Genomic DNA, 19,971 nt, shown 5'->3' with positions numbered 1-19,971 from the left:
AGGGTCCGTTTTTACCTTTTGGGTACGGAACCCTAAAGATGCTCCTACATTATTAAATTTGATGTTACAGCAAACAAAGTAAGTCGTGGTTTACCCAGATGTTAATACACAAGGTAAAACGAAAGCGATGTATATTGTGAGTTAATGCACTGGTATTATATACGTGACGGTAATTTAAAGCGAAAATTTTACTTTAGAAAGAAAAAAGTAAGAAGAAGGTTAGAAAGTTTAATTCTTCCGCAATATTGCATTTTCTAAAGTACTATAACGAAATAAAATAACACGATCGGATACTTATCTTATAAGTTGAGTGAATGTTACTTAGTTCTAACGTTTTCAAAAAAACAATGTTATATTATTATCGTATAGTAGCAATGTTGAAGGTGGTAGAATCCTTTGTGGTGCGACTCCGACGGCACCACCGCCACACCTATTTCTACCTAATAACAGCAGAGTTAGGCGTTGTGCTGTGCTGTGTTCCGGTTTGAAGGGTGTGGTAAAGGAGACAGACTTTTCCGAGGCGTTGCAGCTTAGTCCTCAGGGATAGCGGCGCATCTGTGGCCGACCTCAGGTAGGAATATCTTATTATATCTAGCGTTGATTACAGATGGGCGGCAGTAGCCACTTACCATCAGGTAGACTGCAAGCTCATCTGCTACTCCTATTTTAAAAAAAAATGTTAGTAGAATCCTGTAGCGTTTGAAGTGACCTAAATTTAAACATACACAAATGTCAGAAACATTAATTGCCGATAGATGAAACCTTACAAGGCTAATGCTAATTTAAATTAATTAAACTAAATACTACACGTTTCATTTTATGTATCACATTACTAAGCTCTCAACTCCACTAAATCATAATAGACAAGTACTAGTGGTAGACTAATCTATCTACCCTACGTCTAGTTCGTTTTTTTTCTAGGTTCCATATCACGACACACAACACTAACAGTATCCTTACGCACCGTACTTTGTACTATTTGTAACTTGCATAAACATAGCTTAAAATATGTCACACACTTTATACGAATATAACGACAACTTATATTACTTTGAAATCCTTCAAGCCGTTTGAGCTGCAGCGTGTTCCAAAGACATGTACGTATGCTCGAAAAATATTATACTAACAAAAAATGTGATATCAGTACTTCTAATTTCTACTTACCATCATGAGAGTCGTACATGTAGATAATCTCCGACCAGCCGTAATGCGTGATAGTGTCGATAATAGCCTTGTGGTAATCAGGACGCATGCTGACCGCGTGATCGATCAGCCCAGATGAAGGTGGAATGACCTGGGACCAAAAGTATATTTAAAGCCTGATATACAACATAAAATATTTTGTTATTATAATTTGACGCTAACTTTAGTAATAAATAATTATCAGGGGGGATTGCAACATGTCAATTTACCTTTACAAATGCCTAACTAGCTGTCAAATCCTCCATTAAGCGACCTATGCACCGTTTTAGTTACAGTTAACTTGACGTCATAACCAAGTCTTAACGTTAACCGGTCAATTTCGTTCAGTTACAGTTATTATTTTCGTCAACTTCCATCGTCATCGTCGATCAAAAATTTTGGTGACAACGACGCAAATGACATCAATGACAAATAAATTGGTGCAACGCAGGATTTTTCCATTCCATAGCAGTCGTGAAACTTATTGATATATATAACTTTAACGCGAACTTTAAACGGGCCTACGGTGAAACCCACTTTAAGTAACTTAAGTACGGGTCAAATTGTTGGCTGTATTTGTGTTTTATAATATTGTTTTGTAGCTCACATATTTGGAAATATTTATGATTTTAATTTAGGATTACCTAAATTAGTATGCTTTTAATACTACAAAATGTGATCCTTTACTAATAAAGAAGTAAATTACTTTATAACGGGAATATTCAAATTTAACTTGGAAAGATACTAAACTAGAATTAAATAATTCGAACCTAATTGGTATTTACAACCTGAGTTTACGGTACAACTTTATTGCCCCTAAATTCCAAAGGCGTGTTACTAATGTTTCATTAAAAGTTTTAGCATAATATATAAAGCGAATACGTGAAAATGAACATTCTGAAGTTCTAAAACATAATTATTTGAACGTTCGTACTTTGATCACTTGCTTCGATCATTTGATTATGGAACCCGTCTCCGAATGATATTAAGAATGGGAATCAAATCTCGCACTCTTGTCAGTAAAATTATGTCGATTGAAGGCAAGTTAGTAACCCGTTCTTCATCGATATTGATGTTACATTTAGTTTTAAGTATTAATATGATAGAATTACCAATTGCCATTTTACGTCTATAGATACGAGTAAATATTGTTGTAGGAGGGCGAATTAATGTTTCGAAATAATTCAATGTTAATAAACTTGGAATGTACGTTTTGACTTCGTTTTACTGCGTATACTGGTCACAATTAATTAATACTGATCACTATGACAACAGAATTCGCAATTCAATTTGTTATTTTGTAAATAAGAACCTTCCCTTATAGTGGATTGTATTGAATCACTAAACTATAAATTAATGTGGACTGCCCAAGTTAAACCACCGACAAGTGAGTGCATAAAATTACACCTTATGTAGAGATGAAGTTCTTTAATCACTCCCAGGGTATTCACTAGCAAAGCAAGAAAATCAAAAAAACCCATAAAAATGATTTAAAACTGAGTATAACTTTTAACGAAAAACCTGGATGTTTGCCAAGCACTTTTTAATGCCCTTCCGTGCAGTTTTTTAAGGCCGTAGAACGAATATGCGCCACCTGATAGTAAGTATAGCCTTTGAATACATTTGCAAATGAACCCTTGCGTTGACTAGCTTTTTAATCTGGCGGGAGGCTCAAATAATTTAATGTCTGCTCATTACCTTCTTCTTGAATTTAATTATAAAATACAAATGAAATGTTCTTTGCATAAATTATTATCACTTAAGATAGTATTTATACAGTTACTAAATGTCCATGGTTAAATTATACTTCGTTTTAGTTCTCTTATTTTTGAAGATATTCTTCTTTTGGCGCGTAGAAGATGCTACCTATTTACTTAAATAAAAATGGATATTAATAAAAACCTTATTACCTATCGATAGACCTGCAACGCCATTTTATTAAAATCATATCTTGACAGACATTCATAATTTGATTCGACAAAAAATGCGTCAATTAACAGAAAAAGTGCAGCAAATAAATACACACAAAACAATCTGTGTATTTATTATTGCTCTTAATAAGACGTTATAAAAATAAATCATATATTCAAAGTTGATAAGAAATTAACTGACCTTTTCAGGAAACCACGGCGTGACGAAAGGCATCTGGAAGGTATTCGTGTACGAGTGCAGAGTATCGAAGGATTCCGGGGACACCGCGCCTAGCATACCGAACACACCGCGAGCGAACTGGTTACAAACTGTGGACAAAATATCCTTTTATAATTTGTAAAATACAACGTTAAAGTGTATCTAACAGTAATCATATTTAGGTGATATTTTCTAACTATATAAATAGATATAAAAGTCAAATATCACTACATTTGCTTACGACTTGTAACTTAGTATTGAAACTGAGAATCATAGACCTGTACTTCTTTCCAGTATCCGTAGTATGAGTTTTTACGTTTTGACAAAAATGACTGTTTTTGTTCACGTATTTGCCTTATTTTTCCAATCAGTTCTGCTAGGGGCACTGATTTTAAATGTATGGGCAAATACATAAACAAATACCAAAATAGCCATTTTTGTCAAAACGTAAAAACTCATACCAGCTTACCTATTTAACTTAATCAAATGATTACGTTAACAATATTATTCTCATAATTCCTAAGCCAAGAAAAATATCACACTTACCTTAGTTAAAAGATTAAGCGTAAAAAAGAGAAAACGGTGGATTAGAATAAGACAATTCACTTTATTTTTAAGTTCATTAAAAGCCTCGGTGACAGGCTTTTAAAGTAATTGCTTTAGGGTGCAATTACTGTAAAATGAGGTTTTTGTAAAAATAGTAGCTTTCTACGTAATAATAATGTGATGATTTTAGGTAAATGTGTTAGTGGTTATTTGAATATATGTGTTTTAGTGCACATTAGAAACTAATTGATCTTAGCTATGCAAAATACTAGAAAGATTAATTATTAAAAACCGGTGTTAGAGTATCGATACGAGATAACGTTCGTAAGTAATAAATAAACAAACAAAAGATACTGACAAAGCCTTCAATCGCTAAACTAATATAAAGAAGAGAGAATCTGTTATAAGTAGCACCAAATAGGAGAGACCTATTATAACCTCTGGATTTTCATAACATCGTGGATTTTCGAACGGATTATTTCTCATGTGAATAAATTAAAATTAAAAACATCAAATATTGTAATAAGCTTTTAGTCCCAATTACTGGCTATAGGCATACCTACTGATAAAACATTAAATTTAATCATTTCTATTTAATTATTTTTACGGAATTAAGACTTCTCGTTCTTGCTCACCTAAACAAGATAAAAACTTTACCACTTTTACCCATTTACTTTAAAACAAAACAGTAAATATGAATTAAAAAATGCATGTCGCTAAGCAATTAAGCTTGCGACAATAATGACTACAAAGAATCTGAGACATGCACTATGTGTCTTTGCTCACATAATCTTTCTCTTGAGACAACTGTTGGAACATAAGTTCGCTATCATAGACGCGATTTTCGGGCGCGTGCCCAGAGGGTGCGATATGAATGCGAGAAAACCTTAGCAAATCGCGAGTCTGATAAGAGCATAAACGCTACATGAATAAGTTGCCAAACCATATAACTGTTAGATGCTTCTTGGTTTTTTATATCAGGTGAAAAGTCCTATCTGTCCTGTGTGTTTTAATGATATACAGTACTAAGGTTGGGGTACACAAACATAGAAAATGTTTCTTCTTTATAGGATGTTTAGCTTTTAGCCACTACTTCAACTGCGTGGTCTAAATTAGAAAATACTTTGAAGAATATCAGAAATTTACAACTTTATGTGTCATGGCGCGTACATAGGCGAAGTCCAAGTATGTCTGTAGTTATTAAACTGACTTTCATTTAATTGTTTTCTGTAGTTAAATTGCATTATGAGCTTTTAAAATGAAAAATATTCTTTTGAAATGCATTCAGTAATTCTTGTATTTTTTGTTATGCAGTCCATCTGATAGTAAGTCGTTACTGCCGCCCAGGGACATCTGTACTCCATAATCAACCACAGATAAGATTGGATTCCTACTTGAGGTCAGCCACAGATACGCCGCTACTACTGAGAACTCTAAGCTGGAACGCCTCAGAAAAAATGTCTGCCTTACCACACCCGTCAAACCAAAACACAGCAGCGCTTACCACTGCTGTTGTTAGGCAGAAATAGGTGTGTGGGAGTCGAACCACAAAGTCTACCACCTTCAAAACAATGTTTTTCATTACTTAAGGAATATCTGAATAGTCAATATCAACTAAGTTTCCTTGAAGTTATATAATTAGATCTGTACGTAGCCCTGTACTAGTTTTCCAAAAATATAAATTAATCGTTTTTTTACTGTAGGGGTAGTGTGGGCGGACTTATTACGTGAAGGTGAACTCAATACTTGAAGCGCTTCCACCACTTCTAAGATTTCAGATAATTAATTACGCTCTGAATAAAGCCACGCCTATGAATATCATTGATCATATTAACAAATAATTAATTATAATGAAACCCTATGCTTTACGCTTTACTTATCGCGCGATGATAACACCCAAGTGTTCACCCAAACGCGTGCCACTTGCAGCCATCGTTTGTATTGCAAACGCGCATGATTGCATAGATACTGCAGTGAGTTAGTACGTGCGTGTGAATCGCACATAAAAGCGCCCGTAGAGTCCTTTTCCTGACGCACGTGTTGACGTCTGCATGCACCTCTGCACGCGTGCCGCTTGCTTAATTCTTGCGCATACAAGTCACGAAAATACTGCGGCGAGTTACATGTGTGTTTTACCTTTGCATCATCATTATCAACCCATTATTATCCCACTACTGGCATTCCTTCCAGAATGAAAAGGATTAGGATATAGTCCACCGCGCTGGCCAAGTGCGTGTTGGCGGACTTCACATACGTTTGAGATTTTTTTGATAAATCTCTCAGGTGTGCACGATCACGATATTATCACATAGACACAATATCACATAGATATAATATCACGATATTTTCTTTCGCTGTTTAAGCAAGTTATAATTAATTTCTAATACGCACATAACTTTGAAAAATCAGAGGTGCGTGCCTAGGCTACCACTCCTTTTTACTACCTTCGCATAGTATGAGTAAATGGTAGATCAAACCCATAACAGATTAGCTGTTCGGATTCTATTTAGTCCTTTCATCAATTCCGAAACAGATAACCGTGAAATTAGCATAGAGACTGTCGATTTGACCGCAATCGCTGTGGTTCAGTTTTACACAACCTTTACAACGGACGCCTCTTCACCAATTTAAATTTGGTTTTTAAAGTATTGAGCGTTTAAGACTTGTCTTTTTTGAAAGCAGCCACATTCATATGGGTATTATAACTAATTTACTCTGATGGGCACCAATTATAAGTCAAACACATAAATAATAAAAAAATATTTTGTTCCTGCAGGCGGTGACAAAAATAGTTTTAGTAGGGTTTTTCTGTAATATTGTCCCTTCAGTTTCGATTTTGGCATTTACTGATGACAGACTTTAACGTAAGCAAAACATTTGTAGATAATAATACCGTGACTCTTACAGATAAACCAAACAAATTTTACGGCGGATCAAAATGCCGTATCATTATGTCGTCAACAGCTTCGGTTAAATTTAATTATTGAATAACTTCATTACTAAGCTGCCCTGAGTACGGCAATATTAAACACCCGCCCTATATACCTTTTAGCCGAATACATTAGACTGTAATAAGATTTTCCTTATGAAGATTAAAATAATTATAACGGGCTGTGCTCCCGACTTCGTCCGCGTGAACTATTGTCGGTTATTAACTTCCGTTGTGCTTTATTCTCATTTATAATATTTGTTTAAATACCATAATCATTACGTCATAGATTATGGTATTGCAAAGAGATTAGATATAAGTAAAAACTTTCCTCCTGCTTCAAACTGTCACTGTTGAATTGATACACGTTCGATCAATATTTCAGAATGACTTGATACAAATTGTTAATATGAGGTAGATAACACATTTCCTCCCTACCTTTGTCCCGGCCTGATACATTAAAAATGAATGGTTTGTCATTAAATATTCACACTCAGTTGTCACCATAGATATATTATCCTACTGGCGTAGGGGTTGTCACACATATTGACTTCTCAGAGTGACAAACTTACTCCATTCTATGAAATTAGTCATACGAGCAAGTTTAAAGTCACATTATGCGATCCTATCCTCGATCCTATAACTCGAAGTACAGGTCTCGCGTTAAATCAGCATAAGTTATTGTCGTACTAGCATAACTACGTCAGCCGCTAAGAAGTAATACAACTGCTTTGTTGTATCGCATGCAGCATTACATGTACAACTTTGAGCTCATTGAGGGCCTGGGAGCCTTTGTTCCACTAAGGGATTAATTAACTGCATTTAATACTTGGCAGACTGTACTGTGGACTTTGTGTTTAAAATTCAATATCGTTGTTGAAGGTGGTAGAATCCTTCGTGGTTCGACTCCGGTGGCACCACCGCCACAATTTTCTGTCTCAAGTCTTAAGTCTTAACAGCAGTGTTAAGCGCTGCTGTGTTTTGGTTTGAAGGGTGTGGTAAGGGAGACATACTTTTCCGAGGCGTTCCAGCTTAGTGCTCAGGAGTAGCGGCGCATCTGTGGCCGACCTCAGGTAGGAATATCTTATCCTATCTGGGGTTGATTACAGATGTCCATGGGCGGCAGTAGCCACTTACCATCAGGTGGACTACATGCTCGTCTGCTACTCCGTCTCATATTATAAAAAAACACTATTACGGTTTCACTGTTCACAGGCTCACCGATTTTGTCCTGGAATATTGACCCTTATAATATGTATTTGTATTCATTTCTAATTACATTGGACTGAATATCTAATATTAGTACCAGAATATAGTATAAAGAACTTTTTAATAGAACAATGTATAGTAACCCTATTGGAACATGTAATGATTGGAATGTTTTGCCACGGTTTACTTTAGTGATTAGTTTATCTTAAATTAAGAAATGTTGTCTATGTTCGGACTTTTTAGGACTTTAAGGCTGAAAGATGACCGGAAAGATGGCGTCACTGAAGGAGAATGACCAAGAACCAGCAGTTTGTAATTATAACAAACAAAAATAACAATAAAAATAGTAGTAACCATTTATTTAATTCAATTTCTTAGTAATATGCAGATGACACGTGGAATGGGCAGAATTCGTGATGAGGATAAATTATGTAACGTACCGTTAACCTATCTAGTACTATACAGATATAACGTGTTATCTATGGTAATTTATACTTGACGTACGATTGAATCTCATAAGGACAATTACGTTGCCCAATGCAACGATAGTTGCCAACAGAGAATGAAGCCGTTAAAGAACAAAGGATATCAAAACAGCGCAAGATAAACTTAAATTAGTTTAATGGTTGTTTAACCTTTTGTAGCTCGCACCTTCTTGGAATCGAGGTAAGTGTTTTGATTTTCCGCCTCGTGAAATTATTATTTATAAATTGTTTGTCCGATGATTTTGTAAAAGCGGAAGTCTGTGTAGGATCAATAGATTTTGTCTAAAGGGTTGTTTTTAGGCGTGTAGATTTCCTTGCGACATTGTCTTTCACCGTTACGGTAATTGATAATCAATTTCTAATACACACGTAATTTTGAAAATTCAGAGGTGAGTGGCTGGGTCTTGAACACTTCTACTGTGAGGGCGAGTTCCACTAGTCCATCACTACTTCATTGTAGTTCTGAATAACACTTACTAAGGAATATCGCATTTTATATATTACAAAATTACACAACGCATAACTTTGAAAGGACTATTACATTACGATTTGGCAAGCAAAGTTTTTCAAGTTGGTATTTGTACGAAAACAGAAACATTCATTAGAAAACATAGAAACATTGGAAAACATAGAACTTGTATTGTGCCCTTATTCCACGATTCACTATGTTTCTTATGTTAACAAATAGGTTAATGAAGATCTTTCATTTCTTCTGTCTTTTGTAACTTTTTGCTATTCAATCATAATCTGCTATCGGCCATTACAATGAACAATGTAAGCGAACAAAAGAATATTATACAGTTAATTATAAATATAGTTCAAAAAACTAAAACACACGCTTTTATGATAAAATCAACTAAAAAGTTGAAAATAATTTTCAATCTAGGAATCAATTAAGGAACAGTAAATTGTATAATTTTGAAAAAAGCGTGGAGTGCTCCACTTATTAATTTTCGAAAAGCACCCCACACTTTTTCCACAATTATACAATTTACTGTTCCTTAATTTATTCCTAGATTGAAAATTATTTTCTACTTTTTAGTTGATTTTATCATAAAAGCGTGTTTTTTAGTTTTTTGAACTATATTTATTTTATTAATTTTTAGTATTTGTTGTTATAGCGACCATCATTATGCGTCGTCTGTAAAAAAATCAAGTGTCTATCTATTACGGTTTAAGAGATAAAGCCCTGTGACTCACAAACAGACAGCGGAGGGTTTCGTTTTATCCTTTGAGTACGGAATCCTAAAAATAATTCTAAAAGATGGTATTATAGATATTATGTTTCAATACATTTGAGTTATAGGGAAATAACATTATTATTTTTCATAGCTAAAAATCAATCTAGGAACTTTGCCTGTATGCTCCATAAGGCGCTTTCTCTCCCCTCGAAAATCCTTAATCCTGAGGATGTTGATAAGGACAATGGTACAAAATTATTAAAATCGTGTATCGTCATCGGTATTTGATAATTCTTTAAAATTTTGAATTAAACTGAACGTTCAAAGTGGATAAAAATCGGGCTCAAAGATTCCGTTACTGTTACATACATACATACAAACGTACAACCCAAGCTAATAAAAGCGTGTTAATAATTGTAACAACTTTAAATAAGCGTAATTAACCTGCCACAAACTGTCGAAATTTAAAATGACGTGACGACGTATCTAATTAACAATCGGAATGATGTTAATTGAAACGTGTGTGGGGAATGAATTCGTAAATATTCATAGTGTTACAAATTTTTAATTCTATGGTCGCGTCGAGGTTTCCTGTAAACTGTGTTTGTGCCGCTGACATTGTTATATTAATGTGTTATTTTTAAATTCGCTAAAAGGATCGCGTTCGAAAGTAGCGTTCTCTGGCATCACACAAGGAATCCTAGTGTGCGATTGTCAGTGTAGAAAGCGTCTTTTCTTAATCCCAACGAGTTATAGTGTAATGTAGCAGCGGTGCCGCTTTATCAGTAATCCGAAAAATTTCATTAAACTATCTTAAGGGTGTAACCTCCATCTATAAACCACTTTTGTAAAAATGGATAAGATTTTAATTAGAATTTTATGAAACTTTCGTCCATTCTCCAGACAAATTGATAATAGTGGGCCGTGCTTCGATATGATTCCGTAATGTCTCCCATGGGAAGAACTCTTTCTTTATGTGTTTCATGACGACATTATACTACAAATTTTATGTTCATTATTATATTAGTCACGAAAAGTTGTACCATTAAGTCCTGTTAAAACATAATATTACCGATTGATGATTCTTCGCTTCTATTATAAGAATCCCTAACATCTCATGTTTTATACGTTATTTTTTAATTGACTAACTTTTTATGGAATATATTTGTTTCACTGAAACAGTCAATGAAGTACCTCATTAATTTGATGTAAGGTTTCGTAATCTGTTGAATGGCTGTAAACGCTTTCATGACAGTTTTTACAGCTTTGAGTAACCTTTTTATTTGCCTTTACAATATGGCAGACTTGTAGCCGAATCATACAATTTATAAGCGAGAACTTGTCTTATATTTTTAACCGACATCACAAAAGGAGGAGGTTTCTTAATTCGACCGAATATATGTTTGTTTGGGGATAACATTGTCGTTTATGAACCGATCTTGATGATTTTTGTTTTTGTTGGACACGTTTCATATTGTACACGCTGTTTACGCCGTTATCCAATGAAATATATTGAGCGCCGACTAGAGAACTATGTACTAAACCAACATTTATTTTAATTATATTTTAGTGTAGTTTTAGTACTGTAGTGACACTGTAGTGTAGTACATTATAATATACTATCTATCTGTTTAGCCTAAAATAATTGTAAATTTACTGTAAAACTATAGTAAAAATATATTGTGCAAGACTTTAGTAACAAAACTTGAACGATCTTTTCAAAAATAATAAATGTAAGGACAATAATGTAATGATCCCAAATAAATATGCTCAATATTTATTTGGGATCTCACAACATTTGAAAAATATAAGGACACGATAAAATAATAATCAAATAGTAGCACTTGCAGCATAATTGTCTACAGTCATAAATAATCTATCCAATGTTTTGCCACTAAATAACTTTTTTTTTTGGTTTAAGAAAATTTATTTTAAAAATATCTTCATACTAGACTTACTCAAAGTTCGATTTTTGGTGGGTAGGAAATCGATATATAAATTGATATATTATTCTTAATAATAACCCTCATTTAATTCCCAGAAGTAATCAAATCTACGTTTAATATATAAGGGTTTATAGACATTCCCTTACACGCAATTCCTATTACCCCATATTTAGGCAAATGCTATAATGTTTTACAACTGTAATAATATAAGAACTTGACACTTTTATCATATTTAAGTTTGGACGTAAAACTATGAATAAAACAGGAATGAACTAAATAAGCGGAAACATGTTCGAGTTGGTGCAGTGGTTTACGTGCGATATTACAGTGAGGCCGGCAGAATCCACTTGACAACATAAAGTGGACGCCGTTCAAAGAGACAAAACGAGACAACTAGTTGGCGATTAAATAAAAACTTTGGCTGTACAACTCTAGAGGGTATAAAGTGCCATGAGTCCGAGGAAGTCAGAATAAATAATGATTTCGTACGTAAATTTAAATAAACGTAGCTATATACACAAAATGTTGTTTTATGTTATCTATTAAGTTACATAATTCGGTGTAACGGAAATTGTATTACAAATTTATACATAATCTATATATATAAAAGCGAAAAGATACTCACGTTAAAAACGTATTAATCAAGGTTTTGACTAAACTACTGAAGCTACAATCATGAAATTTGGAATATAGCTTCATTTTATAATGTAGATGCGCACTAAGAACGGATTTTTTGATATTCCACTGTTAAGGGGGTTAAATGGGGGTTGAAAGTTAGTATGAAAGTCCGTCGGTTTTAAAGCAAACTGCATGAAAATTGGTATTTAGCTTTCTTATTTAAAGTAATAAAAATCTAATCTAAGGGTTTTTCCAAAATCAACCCTAATGGTGGTTAAATAAGGGTTGACAGGTTATTTTGAATTTTGCCATTTTGAAAGCCAGCACTATGAAAGTTACCCATTGCTTTACTGGTTAGATATAATAGAACTTTAGTTCTACCGTTTTTGGAAAATCAACCCTTATGTGGGTTAAATAAGGGTTGTAAATTTGTATAAAAGCCCTCCAGTTTTGATGTAAACTCTATGAAAATCCGTATTTGGGTTTTCGATTAAAAATAATTTAACACCTATTTCATTGTTTTTGGAAAATCAACCCTTAAGTTGGTAAAATAGGGGTTGACAGCTTATTTTAAAATTCACCAATTTGAAAGCCAGCACTATGAAAGTTAGCCATTGCCTCACTGGTTAGATATAGTGGAACGTTAATTCTATCGTTTTGGAAAATCAACCCTTATTTGGGTTAAATAAAGGTTGTAAATTTGTATGAGAGTCCCCCAGTTTTAATGTAAACTGTACAAAAATCGGTATTTGGGTTTTCGATAGTAAATAATTAATCACCTATTTCATTGTTTTTGGAAAAACTCCGTTCATTCGGAAGCAAGGACTATAAAAATTTGCATTTGGTTTTCCTGTTGGGAATAATAGAACTTTTTAACACCATTTATGGAAAATCTTCCCTTAAGAGGGTAAAATAGGGGTTGAAAGTTTGTTGGGAAGTCCGCAGATATTGAACAAATCCTATGAAATTTGGTATTCAGCTTTCTGATTGAAAATAATACAACAGCTATTTTGCCGTTTTTGGAAAATCAACCCTTAAGTTCGATTAATAGGGAATAGAACTTTATTTTAAAATCCGTTAATTTGGAGACAAGGATTGTAAAAATAGCATTTAGCTTTCTGGTTCGAAATAATAGAGCTTCTTTAACACCGTTTATGGAAAATCTACCCTTAAGAGGGTATAATAGGGGTAGAAACTTCGTTTAGAAGTCCGCAGATTTTGAAGAAAAGTCTATGAAACTTGGTATTTCCCTTTCTGGTTGCAAATAATATATCATTTATTTTTTCATTTTTTGAAAATCAACAATATTTTTATCCTGGGAATGTATTGCGCGTGCTGAAGTGCAGAACAGCGGTTTTTAGGGTTCCGTACCTAAAGGATAAAGACGGAACCCTATTACTAAGACTTCGCTGTCTGTCCGTCTGTTCGTGTGTCACAGGGTTCTAACTCTGGAACCGTGATAGATAGATTCTTATAGAGGACATTTGAAATTCTTATAGAGGATGTATAACGGTGGCCGCCATAACAACAAATACTAAAAATAAAAAAAAGTTTAAAACAAAAAGGGATCCCCATACAATAAACTGCTATTCGATATTTTTCCAACTAACTATTGAACCGTAAGAGGTAGACAGTTCAATTTTTCACAATGTGTGAACTTTAATGGCTGCTGCAATATTAAATACTAGAAATTAAAAAAAAAAAAATTTTGGTTGTACGGAACCCTCCATGTGCGGGTTTGACTTGCACTTGGCCAATTATTAGTAACGCGCAGACCCGCGGGTGGTGTGTGGCCGTCAGGTTGCCGACCGCTGGTGTGGAATATTAGCTTTGAGAAATTTGCTGATAAAGTATTTATTGATGCATATGCACATAGGAATGTTTTTGAAATTCTACTAAGGAGGTAAAAGAAGTGTTATATGTTATATATACGGGGATCTTTTAGGTTTGAAGTTAGAAATGTGAAATTTCAGATAACGTCTATTCAGACAAATACACGACAACGTGGACAGGTGCAAATTTCATATATGATAATGCGTAAGTTTATTCAAATTGGCCTACATTTTGGTATACTGATTAGGTACATCGCAACTACTTTGGACACTGCGTGCCAACATTTTGTTCTGCCGTGGGGTATGGTTGTGGTTATGCGTGGATTAGTGATGGTGATGTGGTAGACACATAGACCTTGGATTAAAATTTTGGGCTAGAACAGGGCTACAGTATCCCCTGCCTGTCGTACGACACTGAAGGGGGACTTCTGGAGTTGCGGGTGGCAAGATTGGGAGCTCTATTCGCCCAGTCAGAGACCCTGGAAAGAACCACTGTATGTAAGGCCCCATATAACATGGACGGTCCCTATGGAATAGTGTAAATAATTATTATTGTATCCTACATGAAACTTATATTTTAATGAAAGTTTCATTACAGTCCACTTATTAGAGTTTCAGTGTATGTTTCTGAAGAAAGCTTGACCAATTTAGATACAAAGTCACGAAAAAAAAAAGCTTTTATGAATTAAATATTAATGCTACTTTATTGTTAAAATTGTTAAAGGTACAAATTTACGATTACAGTTATTTGTATGTCATATCATATTTTTTACGCGAAGCCGCGGGTTCTGCTAGTTACCATATAAGACAGTCTGCGAATTCTTTGTAGCGTAGGAATGCAGAATATTAATAGTTTAGTTAAATTTTCAACATTTGTATAAATATCTTTTGGAAATGTATTTTTATAGAGTGTTACTAAACCACATGAGACGTGTAAAATCATAAAATTTTAAAAATAAATGTTTGCCATATAAACTTCATAGTATGCCAAATATTACAACATATATATTTTTTACGTAGCTTAGTTCAAGAATTTATTTAGGAAACCGGTTACATATAGTGCCTTGGAAATTTACCCAAAACCGGGACCTGTATAGGCAGCGGGTCGTAGAAACGAGAAAAGTAGTCGTCATTAAGCAAATAGGCCTGCCCGCGGTACCGCTCCTCTCTTACGGCCAATTTGCTTTTGTTTTTTCTTTTAATTTCCGCGTCAGTATTTCTGTATTGTTCCCATTTACTAAGAGATACGAAATATGTTCCCACTTTTATCTGTTGTTACGCGTTTTTTTGGACAAAGCAACTGGGTATCTTCTGCGAATGGAAGCGATGACCTCCTAGTATTGTCGTCATGATAAGTTTGATGTCTGTTTTCATAAAGAACGTCTACGAGAGATCTGTCTTTGTTATACGAAATAATTCTTTGAAAATTTCTCGGATAAGCGAGCGTAAAGGTTACAAATAAAAAGTACTTTAAGAAAGCTTAGGTTTTATTGCCTTCTACGGCACCGGATACCGACTACCGTGTTGCTGTTAAAGTTCATTTAATTTTATAATTATTTGTATAAAGCTTTTGTTTTTAATATATAAAGTTTAAGTTAACATTATATTAGATATATTGAAAAGACAACAGAAATAGTCTTGTTTACACTATTTAATTAAATGCTCAAATTCGTAATGTTATTTTTAATTGCATTTAAACGAGTACAAGTCCTAAATGTTATACAGTGTATTTTCTAGGACAGGATAAAATTGAGGTGTAACATAAGAACCTACAAAGTCTAATATAGACGAATCCAACAACACCTCATATGATAAAATCTATGAAGCCGTTTGGGTTGTAGAGCTTGATAAAGAATGAGATATATTTACATACTCGAAAAGCATTTCCATCACCAGTCTACAGTCGAGTAAAAATTTAGAATCAATATCGCTGCTACACTATACTATTTCCATTTCTTTATTTTCTCGATGACAGTTATATGTAGTGTTGTGACCAAATCAGCAATGATATCGATCGCATATATTTATTATATGTATTTTGAACAAAGACAAATACAACAAAGCTTTCGCCGTAAGAAAACTAAGACAATTTACTGACTAAAACCTACCTATTTTACAACAGCTTCGAAAATTTTAAAGAAGTAGGCATTATCAATCAAAAATTTATACGTGTAACATCTTGTAATAAAATATAATATTATAAGTATATGTAATATAATATTAAAGTTAATAAATTTGTACAAAAGTATCCGGCAATAGTTTAGTTTCTTACATTTTTATCGTTATATCATTATAGCTCCTATAGTAATATATATCGTTATAGCTCCTATAGTAATCATTATGTACACATTACTACCTGTCCATGAAGTACAGTATTATCTGTGTGACATTTTAACGGTAACAACTCAAAATTACATGGGCGTCGATCTGTCATCGAGAAAATTAAGAAACGGAAGAGTATAACAAAGTCACTTTCATAATTAAACGCTTTGACGTAAGTTCAATTTAAGCGAAATTTGCAACACCTATAAAGTGTGCGAACAATGTAAAATGAAAATTTATACACTACATGATACCAGCGTAAAGTAAAATGAACAATTCAAAAATTATGTAATTAATATTACCCCGTAATCATCGCTTATCATATTGTCTACAATCATATTTCCAATAAACCTCGTCACGGCCTTCAAAGGCTATATAGCTTCTGAAATGGAATTATATTTGTACAAACAAATATTTATTACCGATGGAAATTTGAATTAATTTGAACATTGTATGAGGTAAAAATCTGTAAAAACAAAATTAACTTTTATTTATTATTCGTTATTTAAGTAAATTTACTCATTACAAACTTGTTTTACAGTATAATTCAATGTCTTATATGGAAGAACCGCAGGAAAGTAGTGGGTAATAATGATGATTTAAACAAACAAAAAACAATCATTATTAACATTACTAACGTGCATATCTACTGTCAATTTAACAATAATCAAATGTCAAATTTTCATAGAAACAATCTAAATAAAAAAAAAACGGTTTACATTGCTTCTAAATTTGGCTTAGCTGATTAAACCTATTTTTAATGTCTGTTGGGTGTTTTTAAAATAACTCAAAAATTAAAAACGTTTGCTGTAGTGAAAACTGTTTTCGAAATAGGTATTTTATCAATGAAATATAATCTATAGAAAAGGATAACTGTTCATGTTATACCTCAGTGAATTTCAAGTTTAGTGTTTAATTGCTCTTAGTTACGGTCGAATTTTCACTATTACAGCATGCGAGTATTACTTCATAAAGGCCTCCCCTTTGCTTCACCATTTCAGTTTAGACCCTATCGTATCGTGTTACCATTTAATATTCAGTGTCGATACAAGATTTTCACGATAGTGATCAATTTGTTTAGCAATACAAGCACAGCCGGAGTAGCTCAGTGGGAGAGCGGTAGATTGAAGATCTAACGGCCCTTGGTTCGAGACCGAGCTCCGGCACTTTTTGTTTTTTTTTTCTTAAATTTAATTTTAATATATATTCCATAAAAACATTTCTTAAAATAAATTTTGTCAAATTTGGCCTCCATGGCCATTGATGATTTGCAATTTAATTTTAAAGTTTGAAGCATAATGATGAACAAATTTGGTAGCAATTGGTATATTATGTACAAGAATCAACTGATTAAAGAAAATCGTATTATTTATTTTTTCTAATAAATTCAATGGTTCTTAGTATACCATTCAAGTACAATAAATATGTATAACTATTGAAGTTGCAATACGATATGTTTTAATAACACGTCAACAAAAGAAAATCTTATTTTGTCTATAATACATATACAAAAATAGTATTATATTCTAATTCAATATTATGTTGGTTACTTGTTGTTTAAAGAAGAACATTATAATTTTTAGCTTTGATATCAACATTGTTTTATGACGGTACTATAGTAATACGGTAGCGGTGTACGAAGTGTGGCATACGCTGTGCTTAATCAATATGCTTCTCAAGGGACTATTGTACGTAAGATTCCTAATCATTAATATTTAAGACAAAACAAATGAGTATATTAATAAACTGAATACCGTTGGTTCGTTATTTTATGGAAAGACTGGTCAGATATTATATTTTTTACGATGTAGAGGTACTGCGTAGCCCTTCTACGCCGTAGCTTGGCATTACCTTTAAGCATTTATCGGTACATATTGATGTAATTACTTTTTTTTTGTTTACGAGGGGGAAACCTTCAAAAGGTACCCGGTTCCGTGGGAGCGACACATTCTTAGGGTTATGTGGGTTATTTTCTTTGATGTATTCACTAGTTGACCCGGCAAACGCTGTGTTGCTATAAAAATAAAAAAATGTTACTACCACTTAGGGGTATGAAAAATAGATAGAAGCTGATTCTCAGACCTACTGAATATGCATATAAAATTTGGTGAAAATCGATAAAGCCGTTTCGGAGCCGTTTCGGTAATTAACATTGTGACACGAGAATTTTATATTTAAGATGTATACGTAATCTAGATGAATATAAAAATAAGAAAAAATATATATTTTTCTGTCTGTCTGTGATATACTCGTATAAACGACAGGATACGCACTCACTTATTGACTAACTAAAAGAATGGGTTCATTTTCTGATACGGCACCTACTTTAAACGGATTTTTGGATATTCCACCATTAAAAGGTTTCGATAAAGGATGAGTGTTTGTATTACATTGTCTAATAGTCTACGTGTACGAAATCGCGGGCAACAGTTGGTAGGTTATAAAATAAGAAAACTATTACGAAGTTCTCACTAATCGATTATATTCAATAGTTATTTGCTTCTTAACATTAACACAATCCTTGCGAAAACTAGGTACATTCCGGCTTCTTCTGTATTGATCAAAGCGGGTGTATTCCGATCACGGAGCGTGCTGATGGCGGCTCGGAGGACACTCAATGCGGAACCAGGGAAACAAGGCCTTGTCTGCATTCTTAATTTCCAGTCATCCTTTCAATAAGGCGCAAACTATCTCCAAGTAGTTTGAATGCAAACGACAGTACGAGTTAAGTTAAAGTGCTAATGCATGATGTAATAGAGAATAGATGCAGCTTTACGACAGATATAGAATAGTATTTTTATATTTTTAATTTCCAATACTAGCTATAAAAAACTAAGAATTAAATAATAACTCGGTGGATCATCATTGAAACTAAGTGGTAGTAAAAGTTAAAGTGACTGGTCTTAACTAGTTAAAACCAGCCTTTTAATAAATATTACTAATATCTTCCACTAGAAACTTACAATTTACATTTTCAACTTATACGCTTAGTTTCGTTTAATATACTGACCCTGCTTGCGTGCTTGAACGTCAAGGTTCAAATCCCATGCACGCAACTCTGATTTTTCGAAGTTACTCGTATGTGCTTATTAGGAATTGATTATTATCACTTGCTTTAATAGTAAAAACATCATGAGGACGTGCATACTGAAGCAATCTTTAAAAAAAGCTACTCAAAGGTTTGTAAAGTCACAGACTAGGCCAATGCGATGGCTTAATTCTTCTCATTGACAAGACAAGTAATCGTGATCAAGACAGTCATGGCTAACAGTAGGACAGTAATTGGTTGACAACCACGATGACGACGAAAACGTACAAATAACGAATTATAAATAACAAGTTATTCAAATGAATATAATTAATACGTTTCTCTAAATTAATAAATTATTTAAGCTCGCAATGAGCGATATTTGATACCTGCACAAACGGCGCAAATTGGGCAGTGAACTATTTAGTGTTATGATTTCAATTTATAACCAATGTTTTGTCAGCGTTTAGATTTATTACATTCACTAAAAGCCTACATTGACGATATATTTGATTTTACTAACTAAACTAATTAATGTACTTATTAAATCTATTTGAAATTTG

The 19,971-nt window shown here is 33.4% G+C and overlaps 1 protein-coding gene and 1 non-coding gene across 2 annotated transcripts in view; one reads left to right on the top strand and one right to left on the bottom strand.

Moving 5' to 3' along the window:
• The window catches only part of LOC140743349 (glutamate receptor 1), a 138,580-nt gene that overhangs the window by 84,338 nt on the left and 34,271 nt on the right, over nt 1–19,971 (bottom strand). The window contains exons 3-4 of the mRNA XM_073074523.1: nt 3,295–3,422; nt 1,165–1,294 (exon numbers count right to left, since the gene is read on the bottom strand). Coding sequence (XP_072930624.1) covers nt 1,165–1,294; nt 3,295–3,422 — 258 coding nt within the window. The remainder of the gene's footprint in view (nt 1–1,164; nt 1,295–3,294; nt 3,423–19,971) is intronic.
• Nucleotides 17,475–17,546, top strand: TRNAF-GAA (transfer RNA phenylalanine (anticodon GAA)). The gene has a single exon. It is a non-coding gene; the product is annotated as a tRNA-Phe (tRNA).

This window comes from Epargyreus clarus, unplaced genomic scaffold (genome assembly GCF_041222505.1).
Source record: "Epargyreus clarus isolate Ecla_fem2 unplaced genomic scaffold, WU_Ecla_fem_2.2 ptg000007l, whole genome shotgun sequence".
NCBI classification, from domain to species: domain Eukaryota; kingdom Metazoa; phylum Arthropoda; class Insecta; order Lepidoptera; family Hesperiidae; genus Epargyreus; species Epargyreus clarus.
Note: the sequence above shows the minus strand (reverse complement) of the source record. Positions and strands in the feature narration are given on the sequence as shown.